General features: G+C 40.0%; 2 protein-coding genes across 12 annotated transcripts; both read right to left on the bottom strand.

Annotated features, from left to right (window-relative positions):
• Window positions 1–806: 806 nt before the first annotated feature.
• tspan5a (tetraspanin 5a) lies at window positions 807–12,311 on the bottom strand. 10 transcript variants are annotated; one of them, XR_003463696.1, is made up of 11 exons: window positions 11,909–12,311; window positions 9,469–9,519; window positions 8,719–8,865; window positions 8,452–8,622; window positions 7,824–7,949; window positions 7,590–7,637; window positions 6,581–6,697; window positions 6,433–6,494; window positions 5,822–5,957; window positions 2,962–2,996; window positions 807–2,837 (listed from the first exon to the last, which is right to left on the bottom strand). XR_003463696.1 is itself a non-coding variant. In XM_027287534.1 (10 exons), the coding sequence occupies exons 1-9, from the start codon at window positions 11,987–11,989 to the stop codon at window positions 5,891–5,893; spliced, it is 870 nt and encodes a 289-aa protein (XP_027143335.1). In that variant the 5' UTR covers window positions 11,990–12,311; the 3' UTR covers window positions 807–2,837; window positions 5,859–5,890. The 10 variants fall into 10 exon arrangements, 5 of the variants coding, with proteins under 5 accessions (XP_027143335.1, XP_019116686.1, XP_010746431.1 ...); XR_003463698.1 differs by having other exon boundaries at window positions 5,859–5,957; XR_002042070.2 differs by lacking the exon at window positions 5,822–5,957 and adding an exon at window positions 4,730–4,845.
• Window positions 12,312–14,182: 1,871 nt separating this feature from the next.
• Window positions 14,183–16,843, bottom strand: LOC109139015 (uncharacterized). 2 transcript variants are annotated; one of them, XM_019261144.2, is made up of 2 exons: window positions 16,452–16,843; window positions 14,183–14,801 (listed from the first exon to the last, which is right to left on the bottom strand). In XM_019261144.2, the coding sequence occupies exons 1-2, from the start codon at window positions 16,735–16,737 to the stop codon at window positions 14,386–14,388; spliced, it is 702 nt and encodes a 233-aa protein (XP_019116689.2). In that variant the 5' UTR covers window positions 16,738–16,843; the 3' UTR covers window positions 14,183–14,385. The 2 variants fall into 2 exon arrangements, with proteins under 2 accessions (XP_019116689.2, XP_019116690.2); XM_019261145.2 differs by having other exon boundaries at window positions 14,183–14,780.
• Window positions 16,844–19,891: the final 3,048 nt, after the last annotated feature.

Here is a 19,891-nt window from a genome sequence, read left to right as displayed (position 1 = left end):
TGTTTTAAAATGTGTCAGTTTAAGCCTGGCCTATAATAACATTTATTTACGTTACTCACCTATTAATATACTGGATTATTAGCCTATATGTGTTTATGTTGATAAAAAGTTCATGCATAATTAGTGTTGTTCTTATATTTTCTATCATTATTTTTCAACAAAGAAACATTCAGCTTCAGGATGTCAGGTACCTCACTGATATGATATGATGATGACCTCGGCAGAGGTGGAAGGAGCAGCTGTAGCATCTCGAGCTCGAGGCCTCGTTACTGTGACAAATTTATCCATTCTGCTTGACTTATTATAATATCATTATCACTAACTAGTAGCTCGTATGATTTAGTAACGTTATTGATCCATGTTAGTTTAACGCATTGCTGCTGTTATAGCCAATACCTTTGCTCACCTTTCACTCCATAGCAGCTTCATGGGAATCATTTATTTTATAAATAGTTTTTGTCAATCGTAGCCTATTATTACATATTAATGCTTGCAATTCATTGCCATTTTTTTCTAAGTCTCACAAATTATTTTGGTGAAACTTGTCAATAATTCTGACAAAAACTGGTGGACCCCTGCAGTACCTCTGAACACACCTGGTTGAAGAGCCCTGCTTTAACTATCACGTGTTCATTTCTGTCCACTTCATGACACGTCTTCATTCTGAGCGTCCAGCTCGTCTGGAATCAACAGTTTGTATCAGCAGTGACAGACAGCAAACGCGTCCAAGTACACTGACAGACGATGTGTGGGAAGTGCTTTGCATAAACAAATCAGTGCCAGAAATATGGATAAAAACACTTGAATCAATGTTTTTTTGTCACCTTTATTAATTAATTTAACTCAATATTAAAATCAGTCCACTTCCAACAGGACATGAAACAAGGGAATTAGGAGGTAGTTACATTACTATGTTTGTGGGATACATTGTGACCATCTAAACAATCCTTGGACGCGGTGCGTGTCGTGATGAGTGAGCGGTCTATACAGCAGGACCATAGAGAATTATACAACCTCCTGCACCCGGCACATAAACTCGATCTGCAGAGACTAATCAGCTTCAGTAGCACTCAATGTTCTGCTTTCTGACACACCAGGGGACTTATAAAAGCCAAATAAAATGTACAATAAATATTTAGTATCAGACAGTCGATCCCTTTTTAACAATGTATCCAACAGTAACAGTCTGAACAGACCGAGGAAACACTTCACTCATAAAATACTGTCAATACTTTGCTACAAACCAAACGAGTGACACATGCGTTCAGCAAAGAAAACCATCGGAAACACAGAGAATAAAAAAAACATTAACATTTTCTCCATTTCATCTCTGGGTGTTCATCAAAGATACATGTTCAGTAGTCGAAGGCAGTCATGGGATAACGTGCCGGATCTGTTTTCATTCAAGTAAGGTCAGAAATGTTCGAGAAATATTCCAAATCTTCTCCTAAATTCAATACGAGGACAAATCATGTTCACGTTCAGACCATCGAACTTCACGTAACGTGGTCGGTAAAACACGGAAATGAAATGACAGCTACAGTGTGTGTTTCAGGACAATTTTTAAATGTTTCAACATGTGTCAGTTAAAGAGTTCACCTTTCAGACTGTCAGGACAGCATTACAAAGACTTCTTTATCTTGGATCTGGTGTGACTTATGGTGTAATGCTGCTTTGGTACTTGAGTTTCAGTACTGATGCCTGTTTCCTTCAAAAACACATTTTTCATTGGTTGGTTCAGATTCTTCAAGTCCACACCACGTGTACATTAATGATCATTCCGAGCTGGTTGAGTCACTTTTCAACGCTGGGGAGCAGGTCAAAATCTACAGTCCTTGTTCTGGACAAAAATGTATTTGAAAGTATCGCAGAAGCAATAACACGTTCGTGAAATGATCTTCCAAAGTCGAGATATTTTTAGCTGCTGGAACAGTTGGTAAACCTCCAAACTCCTCAAATTAACCTCAGCTTCAGAAATATTTTTACACAGAGCAAGGACTGTGAATTTCATGTGACTAAGAGGTTGTTTCATGGACAGTAACAAGAGGAGGAAGAATAATTAATTGTATTGAGATAGAAAAATGTTAACCTAAAATAAGAATTGGTTAAATTCATCTAATATCTGATCAAAGTCTCCAGGTCTACAGACACTTTTCAGTCAATGCCAAAAGAGGTAACTAAATAATTTGGAGTTTCCTCTTTAACTCGTCATCTTACGGCTGTTTGAATTCAAAATTCATTGTTAGTGCAACAGGAATGCTGTTGAAGTCTGTAGATAAATCAGATTATTCAGAGGCAGAAATAATTCTTGTTACTTGTTAAAAGAGATGTCGTATAGCTGAAGAATCTGCTGGAACACACAGAAACCCTCAAAGTGTTAAAAAAAAACTCAACTTGTGAACTTCTGGAACTTTTGACTTCACACCACTCGTCAGAGGCCGCCGGTGGTGTGAAGTGTCAAACTTTAAAACAAGAAGATCCTCTTTTTCTTGAACTATTTCACAGTCCTACGTGAATGGTGTAGCGATGGAGCATTATGCCCACAGTGAAAAATACCGATCTAATATCAAAAAGATGTATCAAAACTCCTACGGTCTACACATAGCTATCAAAACTGGAGCATTGTGACGATCTGTATGTAGTGCACGTTTCACCATCTTCTCCAACAACTATCTTTTTACAGCAGTCACACACTGTTATTATATACAGAGCTTTTCACGCATTAGTGCCTTGGAAAAAAAGGTGCTGGTTCCATGAACACAACAGTGCAGGTGATCGGTGAAGTCCTCTGAAGGCTCCCTGACGATGTTCAAGGAGGTGCGTTCAAAGACCTGGAGCTGACGGAACAAAAGGGACAAAGTCTAATTAACATTCCTCTCCAGTTTCATGTGATCTGTTAAAAGGCTTAGTTAACGTCTACATTCTATTCTATACTGCTGCTTCATGGAAAGAAGAAGTTACCTGTTAGAAGCGAAGTGCTGCATTAGGTAAAGAAACTGGAAAAGGAAGAGGAAACAAAGCTGATAAATGACACTTTCAAAATAAAAGTTCAGGACACAGCAGAGAGTCAGGGGTTAAGCTGGGAATGCTTTCAGCAGAAAGGATCAGTGGTCTAAGCTAAAGGCTGGAGAGAGAGAGAGACAGAATGTCTTCAGTTGGACGTAGTTACAGTGAGCGGACAGGAGAAGAAAGACATGATTGTTTCTAAGTCACAAGACTCCACAGCTTGTTAATGGAAACCACCCCGACGCTACAGCTCAGCGGGAACACGCAGGAAGGTCAGCAACATGCAGTCACTCTGGGTTCATTAGGTCCATCAACACAGAACTACATTTCCCAAAGGTCCAGATGGAAATTCAAATGAGTTTCATGAGACTCTGACAACGGAAAGTGTTCTTTAGCTTTTGATAGATGACGGTGTATTCACATCACAGCAGGAGAAGAAGTGTCTGTGCTGTTTGTTCTGTGTTGGCCAAAGCAGCTTTTACAACTTTAAAACTCCCAGTGACGCTGCATTAAAGGTCCAGAGTGTCAGGTTTAGGGCATTCTATGTTTGACTTCCCTAAATCTGTCTCATTATGTTTTTATTGCCTTAGAAAGAGTCTGATATCTACAGATGCTATGGATCTTCTTTTACAGGGTCCACCGTGTTGAACTGTTGTGTCTCTACGGTAGCCCAGAAAGGACAAACTAACCAAAGACAGCGCCTATTGCTTTTTTCTTGGTTTCTACCATAGTTTCATAGTTTCTTCATGCTAAGAAGGAGATGGTGAAATGAAGGGGTTACAAATCCACAACTACAATGCTCCTGACGCCACCCTAGCTACGAAGCTAGGGTGGCTTATGATGATATTTCACAGTTTTTCTTTCTTTTTTTTTTTTCTCGTCACGAGGCGAGGCCACTTTGTATAAGTTAAATCATTTGAACTTTGGGGACCCCTGGCTCCGCTCTGCCACCCGGCATCTGTGCAGAGCTGTCCGACTGACCTCGTACAAAATAACGGAGGAAACGTGCCATAGTTTTCCTGCCATAGTGTGAACACGCCTTCATCATACAAAATTACATTTGTGCCTAAATTCTGAGCATGTGATGACAACTCAGAAAAAAGGAGCGTGGATAAAATAACCTGAATTACTTAATTAGATTTCAATATGAATAAATAGTTGCTAAGCTAATGCTAACTAGCTAGCAAACACTGTCAAACAGTGAGTGTTCTTCCTGAATCTAGTGTGGGCGGAGTCTGAATGTGTCACTGGAGTAACGACAATAATAAAGCTCTGATTGGTCAGCTAACGATAGGTTCAACGTCATTTCATGTTTTGGTGGATGCGTCTTTAAATATTGTAAAACTAAACTAATTGTGATGATGATCATGTTAGTCAGACATGAACATATTATTATTCTAATGATTTTATTGGTTGAATCTTTTAGTTACATCCACCAGTGCAGCGTGAGGTCACAACTGAAGAGACAACGTTTTCCAGGAAGTGAAAGCTCATTTCACTGGCTCTTTAAATTGATCATATGTTGATAGAACTGAACTCAGACTGACTCCAGTGGCACACTTTGACCTCCATACAACACAGTGAAGGGTAGAAAACACACACCAACCCCACAAGGTTACAAAATTAGGACCACAAATGTAAACACGTCACCAAAACACAGATCATCCAGCCAATCACAGCAAAGACGAGACAAACCAAGACCAAATGGATCCATCACACCCACCGGCTACAAACACACATGCGGCATATGTGTGTGTGTGTGTGCCTCATGTGTAGTAAGCCGACGCTTTCTTGCTGGAGTGTGGTGGGAGTCGGCGCATGGAGAGAGGGGGGGGCACCCTGACGGAGCATGGAGGAGGAAGAATGAGGGGTGAGGTGAGTTTAAGACATCATGATGGTGAAGCTCAGTAACCCTCCACCCTTTACTGCCCTCAGCATGCTGATAAAACTCACACAGCCTCTTTAGATGAACACACACACACAAGAAAAAAATCCCTCTGAGTGCAAATCAAGAATTCATTTCCTGATTTTATCCTAATTTTTAGTGTTGTTGCATTTACACTCTTGAGTTTTGAAAGCTTCTGAAGCCTTAAAAGATTATCTTGGTGTAAACTGGTAATTAACTTGGGCCACAAGATATGGATCTTACACAGAGATATGGATTTTGTGCTCACAAGATGTATGCATCGTTTGCTAACAGAATAATAACCTGTGTGCAAAAGATCCACAAACCTCCATCAAGATAGAACAAGAACAAGAGAAGAAGAATTAGGGAGCATTCAGACAGGACACATTCAGTGTGGTGGTGCAGGAGTTAAACCTCCACAGTCAGCCTGGACTACACTCTGATACTCCACCTGCTGTGTTCTGGCTTTGTTTATTTCATGCACCAGCTTCTAAATCTGAGTCCAACACGAAAAAGTTTAATTTGGTTTGTGTCTGATGGAGAGAGAGCGAGCGTTGGTCACAGACCGGATCCTGTCTGAATGTTCCCTCATGGATCTTGTATGAAGGCCTCCATACTCTCTATGTTACATCTGCCTCTGCCACTCCTACTTGCAGGGGTTAATTGTCCTGTCCCCAGTCTTTGTGTGTGTGTGATTGTTTCAGGTGTGCTGGAGGCAGAGCAGAGCAGGAACCACCAGCTGCACCCAGTCCTGCAATCATCCTGCTACCTACTTATACTCAGCCCTGCCACGACCACGCTGCCAGATCGTAGCCACTATCCGTTAGTACTGCACATCAAGCCCTTAGATATTGTTCGGACATTTTTTTCCTGTGCTGACTGTTTGTGATCTCCCTTGTAGATTGTTACCTGCTCTGCCCAGCTCTCTGGCCCTTGACCTTCTGACCTGTTGCCCTTGCCTGCTCCACCAAGCCCTGCTCAGGATCCAGCCTCCTGGGGAGCCTCTGCCTGTGTCATCCCTATCTGGTCCATGACCAAAACCTGCCTTTAAAAACAATAAACTGGTTTAACTTCGTCCATCTGCTTCTCTTGTGTGTCCGCATCTGGGTTCATAGTCTAGCTAGCCCTTCACATTCTGTGTACAAACAACTTTTAAAGTAGAAACATGACTCAGATCATTGTTTTTGCTCCTGATGAAAAATATTATTATCATTTGTTCTTTCTTTAAATCTTCTTGAAAGAGTTCAGGAAATACTTTGACGTCCTCTTAGAGCACTGCTAACTGTAAGTGGTGTTGGAACAAACCTTTAAAATACAGAGACATTCTTTGTTTTATATATAAAGTAGCTGAACTTCCATAATGTATGTAGAAGAGACACTTCAGATATGATGACAAGGAGCTGATGGTGGTGAAATGGAAGCAGTAAAACAGATGGTGCAGATGGAGGGAGCAGAGCTGTCTGAGTGAGGAGACATGACACACTGAACTGAAGCAGGAGAAGTAAAGGTCGTTTTCTCACCAGCTCGCCTGCACAGCTTCGATGTCGCTCACTAAGTTTTGGGCCAAACAAATGCCAAAAATCTGCAACAGAACAGGTGGACAGTGTTAAAGACGACGTTTCTGTTTCAGGTTGTTTCTGGAGGTTAAAACACGTGACTGGAACCAACCTGCAGTAGTGCAACTCCTATAAATATCCCGGCCACCAAGGTGAGGTTGTCCTGCAGCCACTTCTCGAACTGCGGCACGCAGCCTTTCACGTTGATGTAGTCCTTCTGCTCGGAGTCCTGTGACAGACACAGTGTCCTCCAGTCAGCAGGGACTTCAAACAGTCGGACATTTCATGGAAACTTTCAGTCTGAACTTCAGTGACACGAAAAGTCTCATTTCTGTGCATCCGGTACAGAACAAGATCCAAGAGGTGTTTAGCCTAGCTTAGCACAAAGACTGGAAGCAGGTGGAAACTGCTAGCCTACGCTGGTTAAAGTGTTGCCTTCCAACAACTCGAAAGATTATTTGTTTTGCACCTGCATTCATTTGACAAGCACGTTTCCCAAATTGACTGTTACTCCTGGAAAACTAATTCATCAGGTGATTAAATATCTTATTAAATCACGTCAGGCTCATGTCTTCCCATAGAAAACAAATGTTGTAATAATCGGTTCTAACATGACTCTGTCTCTTCATTTCCACAAATTGGTAATATTTTAAAATTTTAGTTTTTAATGTTAGCATAAATCATTAAAAAATGAAAACTATTAGCAGCTTTAATCCACCTGTGATCTAAAATCCATGGGTGGAAATGAAATCTCACATTTTTCAAGGAAAATCAGATGCAGCTGAGTCATTGATAAAAACCAGAGGGGAAGAGCGTTCACGCATAGAGCGTTCACGCTGACACCTTCTAACCCCGGCTTTAGCGTAGGGTTCGCTGGAGCATGGTTAGCCCAGATCCCTTGAAAATCGACTTAACACTGTGAAACGGAGCAAGCACAATGTAAACACAGTCATGTATTCTAATTTAAAGTCGGGGTCAGTAGAAGTTCAGTGTGAATCGTGTAGCCCTGGGCTTCAGTTAACCCTTTGTGTAAAGAACAAGGGCCAAGTTTATCCCAGGATGAACTCTCAGCCCGGGGCAGTTAAACCCTTAAACAGTGAGTCAAGATAAATGTTACGTACTGGCTTAGCTCGAATGTCGTATCCACACTGAGTGTTTATCACGTCCTCCTGCAGACAGAAAGTGTTGTTTCAAATCAGCATTATGATACAAAGATGATTTTTGACCTGCAGATGGTGTTTGATGAAAAGGTGTCTTTACTGCAGGTTACTGGGTTAGCATCAGACTGACACATGAATATCTGACCAATTCAAAAGGATGTGAGAGTTGGTGTAATCAGTGTGTGACGCTCATACCGCTGGGTCCTTGGTGCAGCACGAGAAGGGAACGCCACACTTTTCCCGGCTGGGGTTCCCGTCAGTGCAGTTAAAGTAGATGTTCAGGTTCCAGTCGTCTGCTCCAAACGCCCCACAGCACTCCCACTGAAGCCAGGCGGAGAGGAAAAACTGTTAGAGCATCTGACTGTTGAGATTCTAGAAATGATAAATACATTTTGAAAAGTTTCAGACAGGAAATGAATGAAGAGGAATGGACTTAGATTGGTTCCCTTCATTAAGGAATCCAATCAGATAGCAGCTTCACCTCATTCAAATTAAAGGAGCTGGTGCTGTTGGACAAGAGTCAATCTGATCTCAGCTCAGTGTTTCATGTTACCTCTTTCTCCTCTGGGTTTGACTCTGTGACATGCCTGACTGCATCAGTGCGTCACAGCCAATCCAGAAGTTCAAGATGGTGGACCTCCACACGAGCAAGAGAACTCCCGTCTGGACTTCAGACAGAGCACGTTTTGTGTGGACGTCCAGTCAGTGTTAATGCTGAGGTATGCTGAAATATCTGTTCTTCTGCCAGCACCAGCAGTCATGTGACATGTACAGTGATGTCGTTTGTGATTTTCTGCAGTTTCCTAATGGTTTTCTGACTCACATATTCCTGGGTGAAATCAATGAGGTTCTGGAGATCAATGTCGTCCCGGTACGCCCGGATGTTGTTGTTGATGAACAGGTTGAGCTGATCTTTGATCCAGTCCTTGAAGACAAATGCCAGGACTCCCGTCGTCAACTCCAAGAAGAAGATGATTCCCAGGAACACGGAGAACTACAACGGGACGACAGAGTCATATTTAAAACACACAAACACACTCAGGTGGTTTACAACGCTGTGAAGTGATAGAGGTCTCATCATGGAACGTACAAACTTGAGTAGAAATGTGTTTTCTCTGAGGGCTCCGATGCATCCTGCAAAGCCCAGAATGAACATGACCCCCCCGACCACCATGAACAGCCAGACTGGGTCCAGGCCCCCGAGGTCTGTGATGGAAGAGATGTTGGACAGAACCCCCTGGAGGAGAGAGACAGACACACAAACAGTCAGCTGAGACAGACAGCTGCGTCTCTTTCAGGACACGTTTGCCAAAAATGTCACAGTGACATCAGATCAAACTTAAATGAACTCAGAGAAGAAACAAGGCAAACGATACAACAGAAACATAGATTTACAGAGTTCTTTTGTTTAATCACCTTTACAGGGATAGATAACATTTTCATTTAAAGCTACAGTAGCTCATTCTTTTCCCCACTAGGAGGCAGCGGAACAACATTTACTAGTTTAATCGGAGCTTGTTTGCAGAGAACCGAGGCTGGAGGAAAAGAGGTTAACGAGAGCAGAGTGCAGGTCAACCAAAACCACAACCTAAAAGAGGCTGAAAGGCTGTGAAGAGCTGAAGGGAACCACAGAGTGGATGATGATTCATTGACTGATCCATTGTTACACATAAAAATACTGACTACTGCAGCTTTGATGTGGAATACATATTAGCATGTAAACAAGAAGAAATATCACATTCCTCTTTAATAAAAATATATATATATATATAAAGGAACAACACTTTTCATTTGTTTTCATTTTTAATATCACTAATAATAACTGAGTGTCTGTACTTACCTTCTCACTCCATGCCCACAGTCCAATTCCAACCAAGGCCATGCCCAGCAGCTGTGAAACACACAGTCATGTCACATTACTGCACAAACGTGTTGATGCAAAAGGACACGGCAGCAGTCTGTCATATTGTTATTATGTGGAATACAATAAAGGCCTGTGAGGCCGCTCTGACCCTGCTTCTGCTCTGACCTCTATCTTAGTAAGATCTAACACGCATTCATATTCCATTAATCAATCGAAAGAAAATGAATTGGCCACTGTTTTGATTAATGATTAATTACAGAAGTAATTAAAAGCCTGTGGCTCTGCTGGGATGTAGCAGATGAAGAGCTCTGACAGTTTGGTATTTTCCTGAACTTGAACTTTTCTTAGAGCAGGAGCAGGAGGAAGAGGAGGAGAGAAGTTCATTCAAATGAGGTGCTGTCTGTTAGAACTCGTTGGATTAGCAGAGCTCATTAATCCTGTGCGTCTCTTTCCAGACAACTCGATGATTTCCTGAAGACGAACATGCTTCACTTGTTCAACTGTTGTCATCATGAGTCACTGTGATTGGCTCAGCTGTTTCAGAGTCATGCAAACAGTGATGTCATTGGCTGACAGTGTTATTATTAACTGCCACACCCTCCGGTCTACAGTATATTTACTCCACCCAGCCCTTTGGCACTCTGTGCTGCTTGTTCGTGAACGCCCAAAACTTCGCTTTGTTTTTGCACGATTACAACAGGGAGACAAAATACCAAAAATCTGGTTCCAGGTTTCAAAAGTAAAAATTAATTCATTAATTAATTTCCATAACTGTTTATCTTAATCAGTGTCACAGTTGGCTGGAGTCGATCGCAGCTCACATTGGGTGAGGCGGGGTACACCATGGACAGGTCCCCAGTTCATCACAGGGCTGACATCCATCACAGGAAATAGACATACTGTAAAATAGTAAATTACATTAACGTGGCCTCTAGGATGGTGTGATGGACATTTTTTTAAACAGTTTTTTTTACCACAAATTAATAAATGTATCAGCTGGAGAATGTTACAACTGACCCCTGTCTCCTGTTATTTAAAAGACAAGGTGTGTACAAAAAAAACCCTGAAATAATTTATTGATTAGTCATCAGAGGGATAATTAATTAATAACACTTCTGATTACTAATTTATTAATGAAGTCATTTTTAAATGACAAAAAGCTGTTGTTCTTTATGACTTCTCTTTGTCTGACATGACAGTACCATGATGATCTCTGAGTTCAGACAAAATACAGAACTTGACGTCCACACTGGAAACTTATAATATTTTATATCAAGAATCAGGACTTGAATTTATAATGTAAATAAAGCATCTCAGATTAACACCTTAACAGTGTGAAAACTTGCAAAATTCTAGTAATTTTCCAAGTTGGAAACTTTCCAAAGGAATTAACGGGAATTAATGGAAATTAACGGGAAAAACCCAGGAATTTACAAAATTGAAGATTGGCCCTTAACAGGGAACTTGAATATAGGGGAGAGAGACTATTAAAGCCACACATTTAAGCTTGTGGACTACAAAATATTGTTCAATAACAATAATTAAAACTTGATAAAGTAAAATCCTTTTAAAATCCTATTCATCATGGATGTTTGCTTATGACAAAACAAAGTATGTATATTTATGTTTGGATATGATACACTTTAAATTACCACCAATTTCCAGTTAATTCCTATAAATTTTCATAACTCCCATGAAGTTTTCTATTTTGGAATATTCCCAAAATTCCCGAGCTTCCAATGGAAAGTTTCCGCTCCTTTGCAATCCAGTAAAACTGTTCTAAAGATGATCTGAGGGGCAGCACATTTGAAGTTTTTCCTTGCCACTGTCACTCAGTGTTTGTCCATGGTGGGCAGTGTTGGGTCTCTGTAAACAACATAATAAAGAACACAGTGTAGACCTGCTCTGTATGGAAGGGTCATGACGTCTGTCATGATTTGACGTCATGGAAATAAAACTGAACTGAAAATTGATCTGATATTACGTCATGTCTAAATATACACTGAGGTGTACATTAAAATGCAAAGAGCCCGGCTGTCAGTGCGTGCAGTATGTCGCGTATATCGTGTATATCGTGTATGTCGTGTATGTCGTGCATACTGTACGTTGTGTCAGTTGGCTGATAATGACTCTGAGGCTCAGCTCTCATTACTTCACTACAAAAAGCCGATTAGCTCCCTCAGTGTGTCGACTGACCCGCAGACAGCCGCTTCTATCCGCACATACTGTCACAGCCCCGCATGAACGCGTTAAACAGCCTGTGGATGTGAGGCGCAGTCATAACGGTGCCACGGCCAGAGGTGATGGTGGTCGGGCCTTCCTCCTTATTGGTCAGCGGACATGATAATAACCGAAGTGCACTTGAGAGAGGCGCAGCTGCGTAGCAACAATAATACATGTAATGAAGCCTTCTTACCCAGAACAGGATGTTGAATCCAAAAATGAAGTATTTGATGCAGCAGCTGACTTCGTGGCCTTTGAAATGATTCCCCGACATGTTTGAGCATCATCGGCGGCGTCTCACAGAGGAAAGCTCGGCCTGCTTCACAGGCTTTGTGTGCGGGAGGGAACAGGTTCAGCGCTCCCGGGATGCATTTCACTTTGTCCGCCTCTAGTGTTCACACAGCCCCGCTTCAGACCCGCACCGGGAGCATACCGCGGAGGTCAGCTCGGAGGTCACACCAGCACAACAGAGATATTAACGGGCACGTTAGCGCGGGAAGAAAAGAAAAAAAGCGCAGGATGAAAATTATCCTGAGCCCACAGGAGGCGGGGACGCTGCTGCGGCTGCTCGCCAATGATTGGCTGGCAAAAGACTCGAGAGACGGCGGAAACGACCAATCATGTTAGAGGAGGGATGGAGCACTTCCTGTGTCTTAAATTATGCAAATATTAGAGGACGAAGAAGAAGAAGCTCGTTAACCCGCCGACCAAAGTACCAAAGTATTATTATTTAATTATATATATATTATATATATATATATATATATTATATATATTTATTATAATATATATATTATATATATATATTTATTATATACTGTATTGCTGTATAATTAGATGTTCTATTTTTTTATTTTTATTGTTTTTTATTTATTTATTTGTTTTATTTAAAGTTTGATTTGTCTAAAAGTCATTAAAACATTTATGTAAAACTGTATATATATATATTATTTTAAAAATAAAAAAAAACAGCAATCTGTATTGCTGTATAATTATAAAAAAAATTTATTAAATCAAATCAAATCAAATCAATTTTATTTGTATAGCCCAAATCACAAAGTAACATTTGCTCGAGGTCTTTACAATCTGTACAGGGAGTGACACCCTCTTTCCTTAGACCCTCGGTTCGAGTGAGGAAAAACTTGTCCACAAAAAACCTTTAACAGGGAAAAAATGTGGAAGAAACCTCAGGAGAGGAGGGATCCCTCTCCCGGGACGGACAGGCGTGCAATGGATTTATATTTATATTTATATTATTTTATTATAATATGAAGGACGTGACTGTGGTGAACTCAAAGGTAGCTACAGCCCTACCAATAATACTACTAATAATAAGAAGAATGAATATACTGAGGTCAGGACTCCACCCATCTAACACACTTTTGATATGCCACCAAGCTCTGTAATTTAAATACAAAACATTCACTGTACATTATAGTTCCTGTTACTTTGATTAGTCTGCAATTCTGGTGGGAAATTACTTTCATTTCAATCGAATATATTTAGTTTTTTGTTTGATTGTTTTGGGGGAGGGCATAAAATAATTAAACGTCATCTGCAAATGTTAATGTTAATTAAAAATGTATAAAATATGTATTAACATCAGATGACAAACATGACAACAAACACAATATAAATATAAATTATGCACAAACAGAGTCTTCCAAACATGAACAAGCATATAAACATTTTAGTTTTTTAAGGTTGAAATGTGCTTTATTATTTTCCACACATGTACAGTGTGCTGGTGGCTTGGTAGAGTTACAGTGAATCAGTAACATGCCAATAATTACAGACAAGTAAGTACATTTACTCATGTATCGTACTTCAAGACAGATTTGAGATACTTTATACGTCTACTCCAAATTTTAAAAAAATACTTTTTACTCCATTACATTTGTTCCTACAGATTCAGATAACAAATATTATCAACAAAATAAAATATGTGTTTGAGCAGTCATTCAAGTGAGCTCCACCTTATTAAAGTGACACATTAAAGTGACACATTAATCTATCAATGATCGTTATCCGCTAATATAATTGATATTAATGTTGTGTTGAGACCAGTATTATGTATCGGTTCAGTTAAAGGTCCACAGTGTAAGATTTCCTGAATAATCCCAACCTGAAAATACCTGAAAATTAGATCATTATTTTTTTGTTTTTGTTTTTTTACTCAGAATGAGACTTTTATATCTACAGACTGCAGGTCCTCTTCCACAGAGACTGCCATGTTGAACCTCCATGTTTCTACAGTAACCCAGAAGGGACAAACTCAACACTGGCTTATGTTTTTTGCACATTAGCCACCTAGCCACTGTAAATTCTCTTACATGCAAGAAAGGGAGAGCTGTATTCAGTTGGATGCAGTGTGCAATACCACCACTAGATGTCACTAAATCCTACACACTGGTCCTTTTAGTTAGATATTTTTGTAATAATGATAATAATAATAGTGCATCACACTTAAAATGAAACATATACTGCATATAAAATAATAAAAGAAGAAGGGTATTTCTGTTATAGTTTTGTCTCAAAGTTACAACCCTGGATTACACTATAGTATTTCCTCAGCACTTTGCATTCAGCATAATATTCTATGTTAATCTGTGGATTAATATAGTGTTAAGAGAACACAGTTTAACAGTTACAGTGGCCTCAGTGACAGAGTTAGACATGAAGGGGGTGTGCTTGGTAAAGCACCAGTAAGGGTTCACTCAGAGACCCTCTGTTCAGACAGTACAGACTCTGCGTCAGAGCCTCATGAAGGACCAGACTCCCGCTCTCATCTGTGTAACGCAGCTGAAAGCCCACCACCTCCAGAGGCTTCAGAGCCAGAACAGCTGACACATCAAACACATCATATCCAGATGAGGACCGCTGGTCCAGGGTCAGCAGTCTCTCCTCAAGGGCAGGACTTTCCTTCAGTGCTCCGTGCGAAGCTGTGACGCTGTGCAGGGTGACAGTCACGCTGATGGAACGAGGGTGGAGGGTTTTTCTGAACAGAACCAGCTCTGCACCCAGCATGGAGGGGTTCAGGCTGCTGACGTTAAACCAGATCCATCCTGGAGGAGAGTGATGTAGACCTGTATGATCCAAAGAATTATTGTCATACATGCAGTGAGGTTTTTGTTTTTTGAATGTATTTTACCTTTACAGACATCTGCTGCAGTACGTACGTTGTGTTTTAGGTAAGAAAAAGGTTCAGTGTGTCAGATTTATGGTGCTCTATTTACTTTTTAGAATATAATATTCATTACTATGTTTTCATTGGTGTATAATTACCTGAAAATAAGAATTGGTATATTGTTGTTGCCTTAGAATGAACCTGTTATATATATAGATGCCACAGGTCCTCTTCCACAGAGTCTGAGTCACAGATTTGATGAATCAAGATTAGTTTACCAGTTATGATTAATTCTATTCACCTGTAAAAACAATTGCATAATGTGTTTTGTGGAGGAGTCAACTGTTGATGGTGCTGTGAAGGCTTCAGCATACTTTAATATCATTCACTGAATTTGTAAATTGGTAGGAAACTAAATTTGTGGTCTGGTGCGTTGTGATCTATCTACTATTTTTATTAATGTGACTATGTGTGACATGAAAGGGCTTGTTTGTAGTGATTAACATACAGTTTCCCACAGCTTTACTGAGCTTTTTAGCCTGTTTTAGCTCACTGTTTTGGTTGCATGGGCTACCACTTTGCTGTTTTGGTTCAGTCTTACCACTTTAGTCACTCCCGGGACCTGAAGTGGGAGGCCAACACAGTCAATCCTCAAAATCCTCAAAAAGGCCCAGCAGAGGTTGTACTTCCTGTGCCAGCTTAGGAAGCTCAGCCTGCCTAAGGAGCTGCTGACACAATTCTGCTCTGCCATCATTCAGTCTGTTCTCTGCTCTTCCATCACTGTTGGGTTTGGATCCATCACCAAACAGGAAAAGAACAGACTGCAACAGACAATAAGGTCTGCAGAGAAAATGATTGATGTCAGCCTGCCCTCCATCCAGAACCTGTACCTGTCCAGAGTCAGGAAACGGGCATGTAACATCTCTGCAGACCATCACACCCTGGTCACAACCTGTTTAAACTTCTCCCCTCTGGGAGGCGCTACAGAGCTCTGTACGCCAAAACAACCAGACACAAGAATAGTTTTTCCCTTAGCTAAAACCAGACTCAAATATCAGTAACATTAGCTGTAAATTACAAATTATCTATGTAAATATCATCTACACTCTTACTGTCACACTGTGCACACTGTATATTTATATTTATTATTCCATCCTTGCACTATGTCACCATTGCACCGAAAAGAAATCTTCCTTGTCTATACACACAGATATTTATGTATGTATTTATTTACCTTTTTTTTTTTGTTTATGTCTATGTTTACCCGTCAAGTCCTCTGTTTTTTTATAACTGTGCCTGTGTCAATATATGTAAAGAAAGTAAAATTCTTGTGTGTGTTCACATACCTTGCGAATAAAAGTGATTCTGATTCTCTTAGCAGCTATAAAGAGACAAATAATTTTGAGTTGGTGGCGACCAAAACAGAGCTAAAAGAGAGTAAATATTGGACTTCCAATCATTAGGTCGTCATCAGTGGAATGCTGCTATCCAGTACTATCAACTATCCAGTTGTTCTTTCATTTTTTTATTGCAATCTAACAGGAAGTACAGTAAACAGCCTTTACCAAAATAAACATGATTACTCCTTTAAAACGGTAATTCTCCTCACCAGCAACACTCCGATAACTCTGCACCAGCGTTCCATCTGAAGTGCCAAAGTCTTGAGCCTCCAGCGAGTCCAAACGCTGATAGATCCTCCTCATGTACGGATGTGGCTTAGCCTGATGTCTCGCAGACACTTTGTTGATATGTAACATTTCCAAAATGGCTTTGTTGAGCTCCTGGTGATCTTCTGCATCTCTGCGGTGATCCATCAGCAGCAAGCCTGTGACGGAGTACAGCAGGAGGAAGACCAGTGTTACATTAAATAATCCCCCAAATACTCCTCGGACCATTCTGAGCTCTATTTAATTTGAAGAATTATGCTTATAAATAAAAGTGCTCTCATATGATCATGTATCTACACTCCTGCTCTCTGTCAAAGTGCTGCTCAAGCTTCCACCTGGCAAGCCAGTGAACAGTCTGTGCACTAATAGGTATGCAGGAACCACAGGGGCTGTCAGGACTTAGTGAAGTAGTCCCATTCTGAAGCTGAGGAATGTTCCTTCCTTTTGACAAACACTCTGCCATTGACTGTAATGAACCACAGTCCTGCACTGCTCTCAACAAGCAACTACTGCACTGATGCACTGACTGGAAAGACTGCACTGTGGCATGAAGGGGGAGGAGGAGTGTTAGGGCCGCTTCTATCAGAGAAGAACTGAAATTAAATGAGAAGAAAGTCAAAATATTTGGAGGTGTCTTTATATTTTTCAGTCAGAATGAAGTTATATTGTAATATTTTGAGATATATTTTTTTGAAGTTGAGTTTATACGCAAAACAAAAAAGACTAACTACTAATCTACATTGCAACCATACATACATCAGATCACAAATAAACCTAACTAACTCCTAAACTTCCTCCTCTTTACCCCCAAACACACCAATTATGTCAGCCAGAGTATAAATACAGGAAGTAGCCGACTACTTCCTGTATTTATACTCTGGCTGACATAATTTGTCTCTTTTTGTCCCAGCAGCACATGGTGAACAAGTGAGAAAGAAAATGCTTGTTTATTTATTAAACCAGAAATAAACTGTAAATAAAGAAATGTAACAATGTTTCTATTTATTTTAACCAAAGATGTTGAAATGTGAAACATAATCAAACATAACAAAAAACACACTCAGGATAGTGTATGTCTGCATAATGCTGATTACTGATGGAACTATGGATAAAACAAACTATTAACAGGCGTGGTTCAACTAAAAATGTAGTGTGCCCTCGCCCACTTTGTCACACTTGAGATTAAGTTATGAATATGAGGTGAAAGCAGTGACATTTGAAGAATAACCACATTCACATAAACCACATAAAAGCCATGAGGTGAGAAAATGAGCAAACTCTATAGTTGCTTTATTTCAAGAACAAAATGATGATGATCATCATCAGTCATCCATTCCAGCAAATATAAAAACAATCATTTTGAGAATTACAGCCTACACTGAAAATCAGTAGGTCGTTTTTTGTTTTTTTCTATTTCAACAGTGTTGCTGAATGAGTTATGTGTGTTCTCATGCACGGTGGGTAAACTTGGAATAAGACGTACTGTAGTTGTGTGTTGATAGACAGTTGATAGTGTTGATATATATGATGCTGACAGTCACATTCAGTACTGAATGAGGAGAAAACCAGCATACAAATCAGAATAAAAGGACACAGTGAAGCCCATGAAGCAGCTGTACTTGTATTTTTTTCTCAGGAGGTAAAGTCCACTAATCAGATGATTGGCGGTTCGATCCCCTTCAGTCTGCATGTCGAAGTGTCCTTGGGCAAGATACTGAACCCCAAATTGCTCCTGAAGGCTGTGCCATCGGTGTGTGAATGTGTGTGAATGGGTGAGTGAGATATGTACTGTAAATGCATTTTGAGTGGTCGGAAGACTAGACAGGAGCTATATAAGTACAGTCCATTGACCATTTAAAAGGTCAATATTTTCAAAGTCAATGAGTAACAGTATTAAAATATGATTTACCTATGGTGATGATTTTGACTGAACTGAGCAGTCACAGTTCTCTTCAGTGCAGACAAGCTGTCAGTCCAAAGCAAAAGATCAGTTTTAGTCTTTAAAGTTTAGATTATTTATATGTTGAGCTGCGTATGATGCTGAACGTGCACAAAATGTATTTAACTAGCAGTATTTATGTGTCTGCTGATGCATTAAACAACCAGTTGCATTGTACTTAAGGAAATTGCTTGGAATATTTCTATGCTGAGCTGAATGTGTATCATATTAGAAGCTTGTAAACGGTTCCACAGGAGTTTATTCAGAAAGGTGAAGGTTGAATGAGTTGATCCAGAGTTTAGAGGTGGAACAGGGCAGACAGAATGAGCTGGAGACAGAAAGACACATGTACATGAAGTGTCAGGTTGATATATTGAGTCTTGATTAGTGGATGGATACATGGTGGTCCAGCAGGAGTACAGTATATGAAATAGACCACTTCTTCTGTTCATCCAAACATTGTGTGCAAGATGTTCAGACCAGGAGAATCAGCAACAGTAAAAAAAAAAAGACAATAAAACAGGTGTCATTAAAATTTAACTCCAGCAGCACCAACTGCCAAGATTTATCTGCTTAATGGAATCAAGTGCTGCCCCTGGTATTAAATGAACTGCACTCATTTATCTTTTAATTTTTATTGTTCATTTTAGCTCTTGTCATCACAGACATATGAAAAAGGTCTTTGAACATGTCCTTGCATTTCTGAATCTGTCTGAATAGTGAAATTATTTTCTCAGGCAATACTGACCTCTACTGGCTGACTGCAAAATTACAGTTTTTATACATACTCCTGTCAGTGTTAAAGTGAAACATTTTTCACTCACTTCAACAAAACTTTTATAAATGTTGCTGTTAAAAAAGGCATTATTTACAGCCTTTTGTGCATTAGTGTTTCTCTTGCAATTCTGACACTTCCTCAGTTTTCAAATGAATAAAGAATAAAGTGGACTGATTCTGAGCTCAAAACTTTGCATTTAAAGAAGCAATGTTTGTGTAGGCTTTAGTGGCATCTAGTGGTGTAGTTGCTGATTGCAACTCTGTCATTATATCCTCCCTGACCTTGCATGAAGGATAAACTGTGTTTAGTTTGTCTGTTCTGGGCTTCTGTAGAAGCATGGTGGTTCGACTTGGCAAAATCCATCATCTGAACGGTTCATATCGATTCTTAGTTTTAGGTGATTATACGAATGAAGAGATTCTGAACATTATATTCTATTTCTGCCATATTCCTAAATATGACACACTGGACCTGACTAAAAACAAAGAAAAACTTAAAGATCAGATCACTTTTTGAAGTTAGCTTGTGGCACCAATAATTAGGTAGATTGAAAAAACAAAACAAAGGCGTCTTCAGGTAAATTAAATTTGAACCTCAAGACCTCAACCAATTTTGAGTGATACTGCTCAGGTCAAGGCTACCCTGGGTGCAATCAAATAGTCAAT

Source organism: Larimichthys crocea, chromosome XIV (assembly GCF_000972845.2).
Source record: "Larimichthys crocea isolate SSNF chromosome XIV, L_crocea_2.0, whole genome shotgun sequence".
In the NCBI taxonomy this organism is placed as follows: domain Eukaryota; kingdom Metazoa; phylum Chordata; class Actinopteri; family Sciaenidae; genus Larimichthys; species Larimichthys crocea.
Note: the sequence above shows the minus strand (reverse complement) of the source record. Positions and strands in the feature narration are given on the sequence as shown.